At 37.0% G+C, this 17,975-nt stretch overlaps 1 protein-coding gene across 1 annotated transcript in view; it reads left to right on the plus strand.

Moving 5' to 3' along the window:
- Positions 1–17,276, plus strand: part of ITGBL1 (integrin subunit beta like 1) — a 142,591-nt gene extending 125,315 nt beyond the window's left edge. Inside the window, exons 9-11 of the mRNA XM_027674692.1 lie at positions 9,217–9,363; positions 14,540–14,653; positions 16,167–17,276. Of these exons, the coding sequence (XP_027530493.1) occupies positions 9,217–9,363; positions 14,540–14,653; positions 16,167–16,258 (353 nt within the window). The 3' untranslated portion in view covers positions 16,259–17,276. The remainder of the gene's footprint in view (positions 1–9,216; positions 9,364–14,539; positions 14,654–16,166) is intronic.
- The last annotated feature ends 699 nt before the right edge of the window (positions 17,277–17,975 follow it).

A 17,975-nucleotide genomic window follows, 5' to 3' on the forward strand; every position in this document is an offset into this window, starting at 1 on the left:
AGCACCTATTTAGGTGTAAGCACTAAGTACAGAAATGTTTATCTTCAGAGGGTCCCCATCAGTTGCAGGTTTCTGTTCACTCATCATTTAGCAAGTGAACTCCCCTCACCTTCCCTCACCTTCAAACTCATAATATGAACCATTTACTCATTATGCATTTTCTGTGACTTCATCTTTCCTGCAGTTTCATTGAAACGTCTCTTCCCACAGTTTCTGACCAAAGGTAGGAATTTCTGTCACTGTTTTTCTTTTTAGCTTCTCAAGAGCCTCTGATGTTACTGATAGCTTTCACCCTACTCTTTAGTAATAGTCAGATGTTTTGCTTGGCTATCCCTTTCTTTCCTGATAACATTTTGAACATTTTCTTTGGTATACCATACTTCGCTTATCTCTCTTTTTTGGATATTCTACCAATTTTAACCTTATTTTGCAACTTATCTATTCACTGAACTTCTCTCATTAATTTTGCACTAATAGCAAACATATCTCCCTCTCCTCTTTTTGGGTTTTTCCATGCTTCCATCTCAGCCTGAACTTCTTGACACCTTTTGCTGACTGCTTATTCCTTTCTCTTTTCTTGTCCTCTTTTCATTGCTATTTTTCTACCACTGTTGCTACCTAGGCAATCACTGTCAATACATAAGCCCTTGATAGTAAATCTATCTTTGGAGAATTATAAGCTGGACTCTGTGAATGTGCAGGGTCTGACAGTGAGCACTGAGTGCCAGTAAGCACAAAGAAACAACACCAGTGTTTTCAGATTGAATGCATGCTGAAATGAGAAACACGAATGACAACCTAAATGATTTGAATAAGAATTGTTACTGGCATCCTCTGACCATCAGAGATTGATTAATAGCTTGCTTTCCAGACCAGCTGTCCATGCAACGGTAGAAAGACATGAGGCGAAAGATATGATAAATTAGGGTATAACCAAGTGAGACCCTATTACCATGTTTCTGTATGATTGTAGTGAGTCATTCTCTTAAAAATTCATCTGTCCATCAATGCAGTACCAGGAATAGAGACACTATGTCTCCACAAAGGTTGCAGGAGAACTCAGCATAGATTTCACTATAGCACTCTGCTATTAGAAATTGATTCATATAATTATGGAATCATAGAATCATTTGGGTTGGAAGGGACATTTAAAGATCTATTAGTCCAACCCCTCCCTGACATGGGCAGGGAACCTTTCACTAGACAAGGCTGCTCCGAGCCCCATCCACTCTGGACTTGAACATTTTCAGGGGTGGGAAATTCACATCTCTCAGAAACCATTTCCAGTGTCTCAACACCCTAATCATAAAAAAATCTCTTCCTTATGTCCAAGATAAAGCTACTATCTCTAAGTTTAGAACTGTTACCCCTTGTTCTGTGACTGCAGACCGTGAAGTGTCTCTCCCTCTTTCTTATACTCCCCCTTTATAATATTGAAAAGGCACAGTAAGGTCTCCCCAGAGCCTTCACTTCTCCAGGCTAAACAATCTTGACTCTCTCAGCCATTCCTCATAAGAGAGGTGATCCATTCCTCTGACCATTTCCTTGGCCCTTCTCTGGACCTGCTCCAACAGGTCCGTCCATGTCTTTCTTGAACTGGGGATCCCAGAGCTGGACACATTACTCCAGGTGGGAGAACAGAGGGGGAGCCTTACCTTCCTTGACCTGCTTTCCAGATCCTTCCTTTGTGTTCCCCTTCCTTTGTCTATGCCTTTGTACAGAGACTTATTATGCGATAGCTGGATGAGATGTCTCATGCAGCTTTTTTGAAATAGGTATGTCCTACCAAAAAGCCCATTCACTACAGTTCAGTTTTTTTCAATTATGTAAGATTTTTCCAGGTATATTGCAGTGCTGATCCACAGAAATATTTAACATCACGTTTTCTTTGACTTTACTTGGTTCTTTGAGTCTTTCTTGTGCAAGTTAAGTCATTTTGGTGCACACATATGACCAGAGAATGTCAAGTTCTTTCTTGGCAAGGCTATGCCACTGATGTACACCAGGCTGGATATTTATTTGTCCTGTATCCTGGTGAGAGATACTTTTCTTTGCCCTCTGAGGTTAAGGCTGTGCTGCTCACTGCAGATGTGTCCTGAGCTGTCAAATGTTATTTATTCCCCTACTGTGTCCAATCATGTTTTCCAGTGATATCATCCTTGGCTGCTCCACCTCACTGGGTTGACTGTTGTCCATTATGTTCTGTTCTCTTTCAGGATTGAGAGCAGGCAGACAACAAGAGCTCAGAATAACAGTAAAGATCAATTTGAAATTGATTTGATAATGCTTTTAACTCCATTCACTTTGATTTGTTCTCTGGACAATTATTGGCCTAGGTGTGAGTTCTTGTCATGGAAAAGTAACAGCAATTAAAGGAATAAAACAAAGCCCTTTTGGGTCCCCTGGATGCTACGTCTTGCAGGATTGTGCTGATTAAAAACTCTACAATAAAACCAAACTCAACAAAAATATAAAAAGTTGGTTGAAGATCCACACAAATTCATCACTAGGACCACTAGCAAAGGTTTAAACTAATAACAGGTAACTCATAACATGGCTCTTGTGTATTTCTAGGGATGCTTCAATTTTGTATTACATCAGTATATCATTCTGTGCTTCAAATAGTAGGCCACCAATTAGAAAATCAGCTTTGATGAGACCTTTTAATGTTTAATGATAGATGTTTACACTGTCCTCAACACTAAGAAACAAATAAGACTCTGATCATCCCAGTAAACCAGTTCTTTGACTGGTAGTGGAATACCTTGAGAAGTCTGGTTTCTTTATTTTCAAGTGAAAAAATCCACTTTAATGACTTTTAAACTGTTCACTTTGGCTACAGCACATCAAAAGACAATTTTCATCAAAATACAATCCTAACACTGTAGAAAATCCAGTTGTGTAATGTTATGTCACATTAAAGAGTTTTACTTGTTTATACCAATGCCTTTTGGTAAAAGGTTCTCATTAGTTTTAAATTCTGGTTGTAGTAAAAAGGCTTATAAAAGTTGAAGGAGATTATTCTTGGAACAAATGCTGAGGTAATTCATATTTCCCTCCTTACTCAGGTTTACCTTCATGCCTCTCTCTTCTCTAAGTCTAAGACAACAGTGGAGCAAAAACTCTACTTGAGACTTTATGGGAGGAGAAGTTAGTAAGTTTTTTAGAAAATCCCCAAGTAAATTAATTTTCACGACTCAGACACATCCTTTCATTAATTTAATTTACTCGCTTTCTCACGCCCACATACAAGCATCAAAGTGTCTGCATTTAATAGTTTAGTCACTTGTGTGTGACACAAATGATAGAAAAGGGATGCCACCCATCAAGTTCTCAGTAGGTCTTTTTGTTTCACCTTGACTGACAGCAACAAGCTCATCTTTAAACATATCTTTTATATGATTTAGGACTCAAAAGTTAGGGTGATCCTTTTGAGTAACAGTTTTTCTTACTTTCATCTCTGTAAGCTTCAGGCAAGTCTGATGCCTGTTGTCTGTGCTTCCTGATTTTTAACATTCTTAGGACAATGCTGATCTTTCTGGGGTTATAGGGAAATGAATGACACAAATTATGTGCTGTGTCTGCATTGACATCTTTTGTTGTTGAGCACACAGTCTTCTGCTAATAAGTCATTGTGAAAGTCATGATATGATTGTTTCATGAGAGTGCAGGCCTTTTGATATGAAAAAATAATACATTCACTAGTTTACTCCTATGAAGGTGTTGTTGGTTATCAATGCAGGTACTGGTTTTGACCTCATTCTGCTGCTTCTTCTAGTGCTTACTTACACATTTCCATCCATACATCATTCACACCAGTCAAGATTTCTGGTGTAAATCTCTAGGTATTGTCAGAAAACAAGGGAAAATCTGGATTCTATAAGGCATATATATACTTTAAGCCACAATTCCCAACTTTATAATGATTTAAACTTTTAAAATAGGGACAGAAGCTTCCATATCACATTCTTATAATTAGTGATGGATTCTAGGATTGCACAGTCATCACTAGGATGTGCAATGGTAAGGTTCCCTCTCAAAAGACTGGTATAAGTTGCCCCTAATTGTCATGTTCCTTTGAATATAAAATTTTCGTTACAATCCAGTCAGACTAAGTAATTGGATTCAGAGGAAATATTGTTCATTTTTTTCTTCTTTTGGAATATCAGATATACAACAGAAAATGTAATTTTTTTTAATGAACGTTCTAGGTCCATACTGCAGAAATCATGAATGAGATTTATTTTTGTCATCTGTTCAGTGAGGCAGAAGCATGATATTTTCAGCTAGCATGTTCTTATGAGGACCAATAAAACTATAACCATAAAAATGAGAGAGTTATGATTAATTATATACTTCATTAAGCAAAGTATTAATATTATGGTACAGTTGCTGTCAGACAATTTCCTTGTTTCTTGCACTAATAGTGCTCCACAGAAACAGAAGTATATAGGACATTTATGGAATTCTCTCACATACCTAAAAACCATATTAGGAGAGAAAAACTACACCTGTCTCTCTCCCAAAGACAGGTTTGGGCAGTGATTGGTATGCAAATTCAGAAATATAAATTCAGCTTCTGACTCTGCCATGGCTTCTCAGACTATATGGGACATAATTGCAAAGTCTTCAGACACCTAACGTAAAGCACCTTTTATCACTTCTGATACCCAAGGCTCCCCTTGCCTGACCTCAGCTTGGCTCCACAAGGACACAGGTGTTCCTGCATAGCTGGTGCCATCATGAGGATGTCCTTCGTGCCTTAGGGTATGTCCAATGGCACTAGGCATCTGAACTGCACCTGTAATTTGTCTGTGGTCCCTTCTATGTTAAAATAAGAGTTTATTTCCTACTGACAGGTTTTTCACCTGTTCTGTTGAAAAGTCTTTGGAGCAGGGTCCATATCCTTTTGACTGAGAAATCTGAACAACATTGTCACAGAATACTTGTCACAGAATTCACTAGACATTTTTTTATACTATTTATTAGAGAAATTCTATTACGGTATTTGTTATTGAGAAATGCAGTTTATTCTCCAGAAGAAAAAACAAACAAACAAAAAACAAAAAAAGAAACCAACCATTCAAACACATGTTTACTGAGTGAAATTAGATCTAACAAAAGTGAAAATGACTATATTAGGTAATGGAGAAGTCAGAGTCTAACTGGCATAAAACTAGTGTGATTTAAGGCTTTATTTTGACAACATTAAGTAGAGAATTAATGATTCAATGCCTGTGTCTTTGTGCTTAACTGCTTCATCCCAGCTCTGAGGCACATCCAGGGGCAGCAACAGATAAATTGAAAATGATCATTATGTATTAGATATGAGACTACCTATTGTAGCCAGTATAGGTATTAATGATATTGTATAGTCTGTATTAAATTATTACAGTTTTACTTAACTAATTTTATTTTTATAATTTTTTCTTTTAAATGCCCTACAGATTTCTGTCCTGGTTACCCAGACATTTGTGTAGGTGTATGAAAAGTCAAGACTTTATGTAGATACACAGAGACCACAGTTTTATTAGCTTTTCAGATAGCATAAAATGTGATTTAGGTTTGTAAAAGCATTTTAATTTAATCTTTCTGTTCAAATGAGCAGTAAAGGAATTGCTAATGCACCAACATTTAAGGTGATTAATAGATATTAATTTATAAATCCCAAAGGGATTTTTTTGCTGAACCTTGTGTATTAGTCTATAAATAGCCATTACACTACGCCCATGCTTCCCCTATGTTGAAGTCTGTGTAGTGTGTGTGCAGCAAAAGCCTGTCTCTGAGCAGGCCATGCTCTGAAGGCTCATGTATAGTTCATGTCAACATCACTTTAAAGTTTGTTCCAATAGTCATCACCCTTTTTGAAATACTGTTTCATTTCTTAAGTGGTTTTATCAGTATGAGCTTTTATCCCTTGCTTTGTCTTTCTCTGGTAGTTTGAGAATCCCCATTCTGGTAGCCTTTGAATTCTTTCCAACTTTTTAGTACTCTTCCAAGTTTTGGAAAATCTCTTCAAACATCAATGTCCCAGAGTTGCGGGACTTTAATATTCATCTCATCAATGCTCTATTCCTAGTCACTGTTCTGCTGCTATATGCATATGAGGATGGCATCAGCCCTTTTCACTGCGAGTTTCACTTGAAGGTGTTACTGAACTATCTGACTGTTGTGCTGCTGAAACTGGAGGCACAGTCCACCTTTATTAGACTTAGACAATGCTAACTGACCTCCATTGAAAATATAATAGACAATCAGTATTTTGCTTCACATTTATATTAGGCTTCTCTAACTGCAGTTTTCACAATCGTTCCAGTCTTATGGCATTCTCCTTGTATTCAATAAAAACTAAAAAGTAAAAATCAGTGTTCCAGTAATGTTTTTCTCAACTTGTTTAGTATATTTTGGCAGGGTAATGAAGCCTGTTTACTTAAAAATATTTCTCCCAGACAAATGTTTAATATTCTCTTCTGATAATAATAAAATGAAAAGTCCTGCAATTAAAAAAAAAAAAAAAAAAGGAAATCCTGTTTCTATTTAAATACAGAGAGAAATATTTGTTTCATTTACTGAAGTATTCTATATAAGGGATCCTGCATTGTGCTGCAATTTTTCATATTCCTAGCCTGAGGTGCCAAATTTTGCTTGGGGCTGGCCTTAGTTTGCCCTTCAGGAACATCATCTGATTATAAACAGTCTAGAAATAAGAACCGGCTTCCTCTGTAATGATTACTTCACCTTTTTCATCATGCTGATGTTCCCATGTGGTTGTGCTTTTTGTATTACAAAATGATCAAGCAGGTTTTTCAGGAACTCCAACAACAGCTGCATTAGTAGTCCTAAACTGATTTCCCACAACAACACAGTTTTGTTTCTAATCATGTTAAGAAATAATTAATCCCAGAGTCCACTTCGGTTCGGCATGACTTGGGCTATAATGGACCCCTGCTAGTAACTGTCACAGCTTGCTTTGTTTCTGCATTCATATTTCACATTTAAGTCTTGTGGTCATTGGAGTTTTAATTCTAAACAAAATGACAGTATTTTTAGCATCATCTTTTTCTGTCCTTTGCCTCTCCCCCATCAAAGTCTTTATTCTTGATTGGACATTAATGTTTAAAATTTGTTAAATATTTAGAAGTTCATTAACATGGATTTTTATTAATGGAACTCTGTAGTCTCAGAGCCATTGCATTGCAATGCAATTTTTTATGATTTTAACTGTTTTTTGTTGAATCTGAAATTATGATAGACCAACACTTTCCAGTAAATCTTCTCAATCTGAACAGTTGGGGTAAAGAAAAATCTCTAAGTGAAGAAATCCAGCCCAAAATTAATTGTTTAACATGATAAAATACTGATTTAACTATTCACACTACCTTTGCTCTGTGATTGGCAAGGAAAATATACAGAACTAAATCACATAAAAGTTTTTCTCAGGCTACCACACACACACGAGATAGCAAGGAGTTAACAAGCACTGAGAAAAGCACTTGTATACTCAATATCTCAAGGCACCCAAAGAGCTGCTGCTGCCCAAACTGGTGTCAGCTAGGAATACATATTATTTTTGTAAAATGGATTACTTGAGACAAAAGAATCCTTCATGGTTTGAGGATTTATATGACATAAAGGAGGAGAGGAATGGTCATTGCAGAAAAATGCAAGTCAAATTTTATGTGGTAAACTGTAACGTGTTTGCAGCAAATTTATAGATTATTCACTACATTTTTATTTGACTTATGTAAGGGCTTTACGGACATGATCAGTCTCTGCATTCAGTAACACATAATGACTGTACAAGAAAAATCCAACAAAATTATTTTCAGTGAAATCACCATAGATTTTTGTACTATTCACTGCTAAAATGAGTAAAGTATCTGTATCTTCACTAATAATTTTCCAACGATGACATCCAGTTGTATATTTTGCTCTTAATTGGTAGAGCTATTCTCAATTCTAATCTATATGTTACTAATTAAAAATAAATAAGACATAAAAATGCTCTGACAGAAGCTAAATTATATTAAGTTGCATGACATCTATCTGGAAGGAGCATATCAGTATATGCTTGTTTTCTATCTCTTGTATTTTGATTTGTCATATAGTTGACCTTGTTTCCCTGTCTAAAACTAGGATCAAGCTTCAAAAGTAGCATCAAGCTTCTGTGGTTGCTAGTTATCAATTTTCAGAAGTGGGTAGCAATACTGTCTTAGTAAGACTGTCATTGTTACAAATCATTTAAAGTTGTATAGATGGTATGTTAAAAAAAACCCTAACACCAATACAGAGTCTGGGATACAAAAATTATTTTGAACATTTAGATGCTGTAAATGACAGCTAAAAGACTTTGGAGCTCCCTGTATTTTTCTAATTTCAAGTATTTTTTAATTTAAAGTATTTGACCATCAGTAAACTTTGAAGGAACTCCACTTAGAGCAAACTGTAAGGTTTGTCTCTCCTCTGGGCTTCTACCAGTGCTGCCTCCCAGTTTACAATATTAGGTTGTGGTGCTGGCTCATGAGAAGTCCACAAATCAGAAAAACAAAATTGCTGGTTTGCTTCCCTGCATCCTGCAGCTCCATGGTTTGCCAGATACTCCTACTGCTTCTTTCCAGCCCATGCTCACAAATCATCTCAGTCTCTTCATTTCTGCTCCCTCGCCCTACATAGCAGGTAGGGTAGGAAAAAAAAGTCACTGGTATGTATAATTTTGTCTCTGCTGCAGAAATATAATTCAAAGCTGAAAAATGAAATTCTGGCTGGGAGACATTTCTTGCTTCTCTTTTTTTCATTCTCCATTCCTACGTTCTTGTCTGCATTTGTTGTCACTTTTCCCTTTTTCCTGGCCAGATTTTCTACTCAACTTATTCTTAAAAATATTTTCCTTTTTTATTAATTTTTGTACAAATAACTCTCAAAAATTTTTATTTTATCTTTTTTCCCCTATCTTTAAAGCATAAATTATAGCTTCTAGGGTCTATCTTTGACCTATGTTCTAGAGTTTCTTTGACCTTCCTCTCACTTGTTTTCTGCCCATCACTAGGGCACCCTGTTTAACATACGAATGAAAGCTGAAGAAGGCCACCCTGCAGTGCTGTCCATCCTTCCGTCTGCCCCATTACACACACTCCATACTGCACAGGTCTGAAGGTGATCTCAGCAGTCACTGGTTTCTGCTTGTCTTGGTCATAACCAACCTTGGTGTCATTACAGGCCATGGCATCTGCTCATGCGGCCGATGCATTTGCCAGGACGGGTGGTTTGGAAACTTGTGCCAGCACTCGAGGAAGTGCAACATGACGGAACAGGAGAGCAAAAGTCTCTGCGAGTCAGCGGATGGCATATTATGTTCAGGGAAGGGTAAGAACTGGCAGCTGAGCTACTTCATATCGGTGCAGTGCCAGAGGAAAACTATCATATTCTGGAAGACTAATGTGCATGGAAGTGGGTTGTTGTCTTTCTTTTCAAAGGTATCCATTATTAAAAGGGTGTTATATTTGGCTCCATAATGCACTTATATCCATTTTGTCAAACATCCACCACGGCTGTACATGCTCAGCAATGTTGCTCTCCTATGCAATTTTGTTAGTAGCATATAATTTTCTGTATCTGTTTAGCTGATGGTCTGCATGGAATAGCTGTACACTATAAACTAACTGCTAGTGCTCCATCCAGTTTAAGGGAAAGGGGCACTACCTGCAGAAACACTGCAGTGGGAAAGATGACAGATGTAATATACTGGGCAACAGTAAGTGGAAGAGAGTGTTTAACAGCAACATTTGGTATACTTAATCACTCTGCTCCCCAACACAGCAGCGAAGTATGTGTCTGCAGCCCCCACAAATGAATCCTGAAAACTGTCTCATTTACTAATTTTCATTCAGGTGGTTGCATCAGCTTCCATTCAGCTATAAAAAAATGCTGCAGGGAAGAATAAAAGTTAGAAAATCCTGATAATTATCTGAAATTGTTCTCTGAGGTTCCTACCTTGCAGTCTTTCAGGCTAGGAAATTGCATTAATGGAAAGAGGGCTTTTTAGCTCCCCCATAGTGCAAATTGCCTATTTTTGTATATAATAGGTCTGAAAGAGAATAGACAAAAAATGGGTGGTGGGACTGACTGGAGGCTAGAATGCACTCACTCCAGATTTTATGTGCCATTTCCTCTATTTGTATGTCCCTTGCATAGACAGGGGACCAGCTGGAAAAAACAATTAGGAGCTTTCTACATCAGGCAGGTTTCCAGTTTTCCCTTTGGTAACTTTTATTTCAGTGCAGAGGAAATTTAAATAGGGTTTCCAGCGTGACCTTCATCCATCTGTGTTATCACTTGGAATTCTCCCCTGCAGAACTGTTTCATTTTATTTTGGGTTTTTTCTGTCCCCAGTTGATGCAATGTCATAGAAAATGAGGAAGTTGCACAGTTTCTTATTTTTTTCCAGATGTGTCTGTCTTTAAATTCGTGTATGTGTAAGAGAATGGTGAGTTACTGGAGAAAAGGAATGACTCTATTTTACTGTAGAAGTTAGCTTTTCTTCTCTTAGTCTTGGTCTCCCTGTGATGTTTTATATAAACCATGAAGGTGAGGGAATATGCTTAATAAAAATAAAATGCACTATGTGAGATTCTAAATATATATAAACATGGAAAAATTATGTTGATTTTTAAAATATTTGTATTATCTGCTACCTTTTTGTAAGGATGGCTGAGAGCTATTTATTCTAGCCAGTGGGTCTTCCTCTGAGAACAATTAGCTTAGAGTATGTATATCAAGGATACAATTTACTCTGAGGCTTTGGGAGTAGATAATCTGGCAGAAATTTGCAGAGACACCCAGGATTTTTTTTCCATCTGCTGGCTATGTTGCCCAGGGGTGGTTTGGGATCTGGTCACCTATGTAATTTGGAGCAGCCTGAAAGTTGCTCTAGGTTGCAACCAGCAGCAGGCAGGTAGTGCTTTTACACGTGACTGCTTGAATGGAGGCTCCAAAGGCCCAGATTTTCTAGAGTAGTAGCTCTCTTGTTGAACAGCATTTACTTTCTGTCGGAATCACAAACCTGACACATGGAGCCAGGCTCTTCTCAGTGGTTCCAAGCAGTAAAACGAGAGGCAAGGGGCAGAAACTGATGCACAGGAAGTTCCTTAACATGAGGAAGAGCTTCTTTACTACGCGGATGACCGAGCACTGAAACAGATTGCCCAGGGAGATTGTGGAGTCTTTCTCACTGGAGATACTCAAGAACCATCTGGATGCAATACTGCTCAATGTGCTCTAGAGAGGCAATGTAACACTCTTATTAACTGCTTCATCAGGGAGGTTGAATTAGATGACCCCAAAATGATCCCTTCCAACCTTACCCATTCTGTAACCCTAAATCCGTATTCAGCAACAGTGGCAGTATTTTTTTTTGTTAAGTTTCTTCAGCCCCCAAGCACATGTAAGCTTTCAGTGTGATGGAAGGTTGCCCTGAGGACAGTCGATATAATAAAGCTGTGTCAAATTAGGTGCTATAACAGCTTTATTGTAGAAACAGCTGGTCATATGTGTTTGTGTCAGCAGAGAAATACCTGCATAAGATAACTTCACTTGTATGTGGTCAGTAAACATCCAGGCAGGCTACTGTCTCCTACTTCTTCTCTGAGCAGGATGGGGATCACAGGCGAAGACAGTGTAATTATTTATAACCTTTTTTCCTTTTTTTTCCTTTTTTTTTTGGCAAATCTATTTTTGATGCTAAAATATGTATCTGGAAATCATGTCTTACTGGATACTTGTACTTTAAAACACTGTTCATAGCTAGTGAAGCATTACCCAAATGGCAAATTGTTCTTTCTGATTTATTACAATGAGAAAAAAATAATGATTACTTGTCAGATAAAAGTGAATTTTGCTGGAAACCTAGCCAGGATAAGCAAGTATTATAATGGACTGAGAGGAGCTTGATCTTCTTATGTAGGACTGTGAGGAGTCCCGGTTTTCAGCAGAACACTACCAGAAAATTGCACTCTGCTAATATAAGCAAAGTTGGACATCCACATTCCTAGTCTGTTTTTAGAATCTTGGCTCTCTGACTGTGTCACCTGTAGTAAGAGCTCTTCCAAAGGAAAACAGCAACACCCACCACTGCTGTCTCCCTGGCATTAAATGTAGGGCTGCATATGGTGGCTGTAACAGTGCAGGATATAGGCAAGGTAATGAGCCAAATCCCATCTGAGAGGATCTGGCTGGGATCCCAGGAAACACCCTACAACTCATTAGACTCATTTTAATTAAACTGAGGGGCCTCTCAGAGCAGCATGCTCTGTTAAGGGAAAAGGCTTGATTCATTTCCCTAACAGATTTTGTATTATGGAGCCTGATCTTCCCTGGTTGACTTGGTGTCAAATTTGCTGTATCTTCTGCAAAATAGTTTTAAACATTGTGGGCATTCCTCAGCAGCAGCATCAGTGCTGTTTATGAAGAATCACTTCAAGTTTTTTACAATGTAATACTCTTATTAACTGCTTTAATTTCACTAAAATTATCATACTGTTCCTCATTATTTTCTGTTTTCTGTACCTTGCAATTTGTATGAACAGAGAGATTTGGTTTAAATTATCCTCAAGTAAGTTTTAGTGTACCTCTTTATACAGCAGTCATGCAATATGTATGCTATTCTCCACTGTCTCTTTATACAGTGGCATTTTTTATCATTGTAGAGTATGTCAATATTTTCTGTACTGGTGACTCAGTAAGCAATACTCAGAAGTCACAGAAAAAGTAGATGCTTAATCAAATACTCCCCAAATGTTCCAATCATTAGCTCTTCCTGAATATATTTGCGCGTTCCATATGTTACAAGTTAAAACATTTCCCTAAAATTAGGCAATTAGTTAATTTTTGTGAATTTAAAATAAACATTAAATTACTTACATATTTAATTAAAAATTAGATACTCTGCTGAGGCTGTTATGAAGTTTTCAAAAATTAAGTTTCAGTGATCAGAGGTACTTCTCTATTTACAGGAAAAACCTATGGAAAATTCGTTGATATCAAGAGATGCACTTTTTTTTAAAAAAAAAAGTGTAATAGGATCATTATTATGGATTTTTTCCAGAGGTCTGAAAGAACTGGAAAGATGGAAAAGCATAATTTTATAGGCTTCGGCTAAGGCCTTGTTAAGTAACCCGTGAATTCTATTTAGGTTATATTCTGACATAACCAAGCTTCCTTCTATATATTTTTTCCTTAATGTTGCATTAAGCACATTGGTGACTTTTACTGGAATCATTCTGGAAATATTGCAGGAAGCTAGGATTTTCAACTGCATTTAACTAATTTATAAGTATGTTCTGTTAAATGTCAACAGCTTATTTGATGACTTTTTTTTTAACTCTGCCTCTGATAATTGAAAACTATGTGTGTATCCTTTGCTATAATTTATTTGGGGGGTTGATTTTTTTAATAATGCTTTCTAATGTAACCCTTTCTTAGGGCTTGGTTCACAAAAGGATTTTTGCTCAGCAGTTACTAAGAGCCCCACCTTAGCGTTGTAGGTGTTATACTGAAATCTGTATAGGGTCAGGCTGCTGAAGATGGGATCTGAAAAGCTGAGTCCTTTCAGGCAAGTTTTGGAATCATCCAGAAGGAATTACCATCTCCTAGTGGCATTTCTAGTTGCAGAAAAGCCTGTCTCACCACATTCTCAGGCTACAGTCTTCCTGACACATGATTGTCTGAGGGCAATTGTCACTTTCCAGGATTTTGAGCCATGAACCTTCTTCTGAAGGTAAGAATGTCTCCGAGTCTTCCCTTGAAGGGAGGTTTCTAGTGCTCTGTGGGTTATGGCATCACCTGAACATCACCATAGAGTCCCTCCTTTCCCTGTGGGGCTGTGACCTGACATCCTGGAGAAGGAGGAGAGCAGCTTGTCCCAACAAGAGGCACTAGTGTACACTACAGGAATGAGCCAAGTGCTGAACTACCATTATGTGCTCAAACTCTTTCTGACCTAGAGCAAATAGTTAATTAGTAATTCCATGGGAGGTGGAGAAACTTCGTTTGTGGTGATGAGGATTTTGGGGGTTTAAATGTTAGTCTTATGCATTACTGGTCTTTTGTGGACTCACCCCTAAATTTAGAAGAGGAGGACTATTTCCTTTCTGGGTGTGATTTTATTGCCTTCAGTAACAGTAGGTTGGGGACAATTTGAGTTTTTCGTGTAAAAAAAAAAAAGAACAGTTACTGGGAAGAGAAGCTCTGATTGTAGGTCTCTGAAACCAAAAGAAAGCTTAAAAATGTGAGTCTTGATTAAGTGAAATAGTAGGATCAAAGCATTAGTAGTAACATCCCACCATACTCAAGCTCATGCGAAAAGAATCCTTTTATACAAAAGACTTTTACTTGATTATTTTCTTTTATGTAACAGCCTCTTAGGCAGCAATTTTGTGCATATGCACATGTGCATATGTGTGCACGTGTGTGTCGTGGGTTGTTGTTTTCTAGTCTGAAACTGACAGTGCTCTTTGACTGCGAGTAATAATTTTTGTGATTTCAGGTTCCTGCCACTGCGGAAAATGCATCTGTTCTCCCCAGGAATGGTACATTTCGGGCGATTTCTGTGAATGTGATGACAGAGACTGTGACAAACATGACGGTCTCATTTGCACAGGTGCAGTACAGGCTAACACTTAATTGCTTCAGGAAACAAATTGTGTTGATGGGAATTATGTTAGACAAAGCCTAGTTACTTCTTTCCCCACTGACAGAGGAAGTGCATTTGCTGGTTATTCAAATCTGCTATAATTGTTTCTTCATGCAGTGTGATAATCAACTTAAGGTTTCAAAACAACAGTTGAAAGCCCGAGCATGAATGTAAATAAGTAAGCCAGCTATGACATCCATCAACAATTCTCATTGTAATAGACTACAAGTTACTGCTTTTTTGGCAAAGGACATTGTGTCAACATTACAATCATGAAGTTTCCTTAGCCTTTGTTCTTTTACTGGACATTCTATGCGCGTAAATTTAAGTCACAGACAAAATTCACCTGTCTGATGATCCTTGGTGGCTCAGAGGCATAGTTTTGTGAGTTAACAGAACTTCCTGGCAATCAGACAATTGTTGGTGGGAACCTGAAATGCATGATAGCTTTTCTTATGATGTGATGGCTGATGATTAAATTAATGATTATAGCAGCTTCATCTTAACATTGTCTGAAAGTTGAGGTGGCAGATGTGGATAGAAACAGGCAGGGTGCCAACAAGCCCTCACGATAAACATAGTGACAAGAAGCAGCATGAGAATTGCTAAATTAACTCATTGGCTTCTTCCTGTTACAAATCTTAATTTTAGAAAAATTTTGCCAGCAATTATTAGACGTGGAAGAAATCTGCAAGTTGATTAGAGTGAGAGTGGGAGGGCTGACACTAGTAAATCGTGTCTTCCAGCTAGCTCTATTAGCAAGTGTCCTTTTCTGAAGGCAAGTAGCCAGTATAGCGGCAGCAAAAGCCTTATCTTCAGCTGTAATGGCTGTTCATGGATCTTCATAAAGCTGGTAGGAAGAGGAGCTCACATCGGAAACCCATGCTATAGCTGTCTCAAGCTGAGCATTTGAGTAATAAAAAATATTTAAATAAAATTAATATAGAGGTGTCGGTATGCAATGTTTCTCTACTGTAAAATAGGGCCAGCATATTTTTCACTTAATAGAGAGTTTGAGATATGATGTATTTGAGAAGGTAGGTGTAAAGTTTTTCATGTTTAGAGTGATGGTTTTATTGCTATTCTGTTGGTAACTTTTAATGACTTTTTCTTTCTTCGTAGTAGTTAAAAGTAATCTTGTTTTACCTTGTATCTGGAGTCAACACTGAACCTCACCAGTTGGGTACAGATACTGATGTATACAATTGCACTACACAATACATAATTACAATATTTCCAATATGGCTCATGGAATTGTTGAGGGAATGCTATTAATGCTTTGAAAATGTAGGTTTGGGGTGGTTTCTTAATGCAATGGTACAAAAATTGCTTCTTTCCAAAGGGAAGAAAAAAAAAGGGGGTAGGGGAACAATAAAGGAACAATGCAACTACTTTACCGTGGCTTTTTACTTCCCATAAAACACATTTTAATGTAGTACATTTCAATTATGATAATTGCCTTTTATTCATTCTATTCTAGGCAACGGTGTTTGTAACTGTGGAAACTGTGAGTGCTGGGAAGGATGGAATGGAAATGCTTGTGAAATCTGGCTGGGGAGAGAATACCCTTAATGCAGGATGTCAAAGACTGACGAGGTTTTTTTGCTTGTTTTTCTTTAGGCTGCTAGAACATTTAATTTCAGAAGTGCTCAGTGTGTGGGTGTGGGTGTGCATGTAAGCACACATACATGGTTTTAAGTACCTTAGAACACGTTTGAGGACCTGCTCCTTAAAGAAATGCATCAAAAAAACTAAAAAAGGGAGCAGGACAACCCCAGCTTTAGAGGGTGAAGTCATAAAATACTGGCCCTGTGGAACTCCTCCAGAGTTTTTTTTGTAAATTCAGTGGAACTGAGATTATATCTATAATGCTTGTTTCTTTAAGCAACCTTTGGAAAAAGTATAAGAAAGCCTTTTTTAACATTATTTACTTGGTCATCACCTCCCCTTATCAATCTTAACAATACCCCTGTAGAGGAGTAACACTAGTTGAATATTTGTCAAATAACTAGTTTGATTAATTTTATGGTGTTGGAAAAATACACTATTTGACCTTTTTTTCTTTCTAACAATCCTGATTATGCACCAGTTCATAAATTGAAAGAAGCTGTAAAGAAGCCTACAAAAACATTAGTGATTTTTTGTTTGGTCAAATAATTGTCTGAGATCCAATTACATGACAAACATAAACTGAAGACCCAAAATGTTTGAACAGACCCTTTTCCACAAAAAAACTTAGTTTCTATGGTTAATATGTCAGTAAGGTGGTTATCTAATCTACATACTACAATACTTTCAAGTACATAACCTATAGGAATATAAGGAAGGAAACTAATAAAGATATAAATGTATGATTGCCTATTCTGAATATGTATTCTGCAACTCATATGTACTTCTATCATACTGTTCTATGTAGGTACAGTTGCCTCTTAAAAGTAAAGTAAATGAAAATTTGTTGTATTGAAAATGAAAATATGTCACTTTCAGGATGAAAATTCTATCTACTATTCAAAATCACTGTTTAGAACAGATTACACTGTCACACATGGTATTCATTGAATTTAACTGCTTTTGTAGAAGTGGGAAGCCTGAAGGTCAACTGACTTGAAAAATCGTCTATGCTACGCAGCAGCTTGGTCTCAGCCAAAGACTTTTGGGCAATGTCAACAAAGTAACTAAAGTTTTAATACAGCAAATACAAACAAAGCAGTGGTATGAACAAAAATTTTATTTTTATTTTCCAATGGTGAAATGTTGCTCAGTGTGAAATTCACATTGAGTAATGAATGATGCACAACTATTGGGACTTCCCTAACTTATTTACATATGAGTCTCTTAATTTTTTGTACACGTAGATTTGGCAGCCCTTGAATTCTTTAGAGCAAAAAGAAGAAATATACATTTTAGTTTCAAAAATGTTTACATTTTGTGAAATCATGATTGAGTGAGAAAATTGATTAAATGGCTGAAAAATACTTCTTTTAGATACCAAACTCTAACACTGGCGTTTAGGTGCCAAGGTCCTAAGAAGAGGTACATGATTCAGAAATAATGGAACTATGTATCAACCAAAAAATGTATTTCCATTATTAATCTAGAAATTAGTTTTCTTTTAGAAAGGACAGTTTTGAAATAGGAAAATACAATGCTACAGAACATGTAACAGAATGCAAAATTTCAAATTTATTTAATTGCCTTATTATTGCCCCTTCCCATGTAGCTTGTTCTCTCACCCATTTTTTTTTAGTTAGCCTGTATTATTTCTTTCTAAAAATGAAACCTGTGAAAC

Source organism: Neopelma chrysocephalum, unplaced genomic scaffold (genome assembly GCF_003984885.1).
Source record: "Neopelma chrysocephalum unplaced genomic scaffold, ASM398488v2 Primary Assembly neopelma1_25, whole genome shotgun sequence".
Lineage (NCBI taxonomy): Eukaryota > Metazoa > Chordata > Aves > Passeriformes > Pipridae > Neopelma > Neopelma chrysocephalum.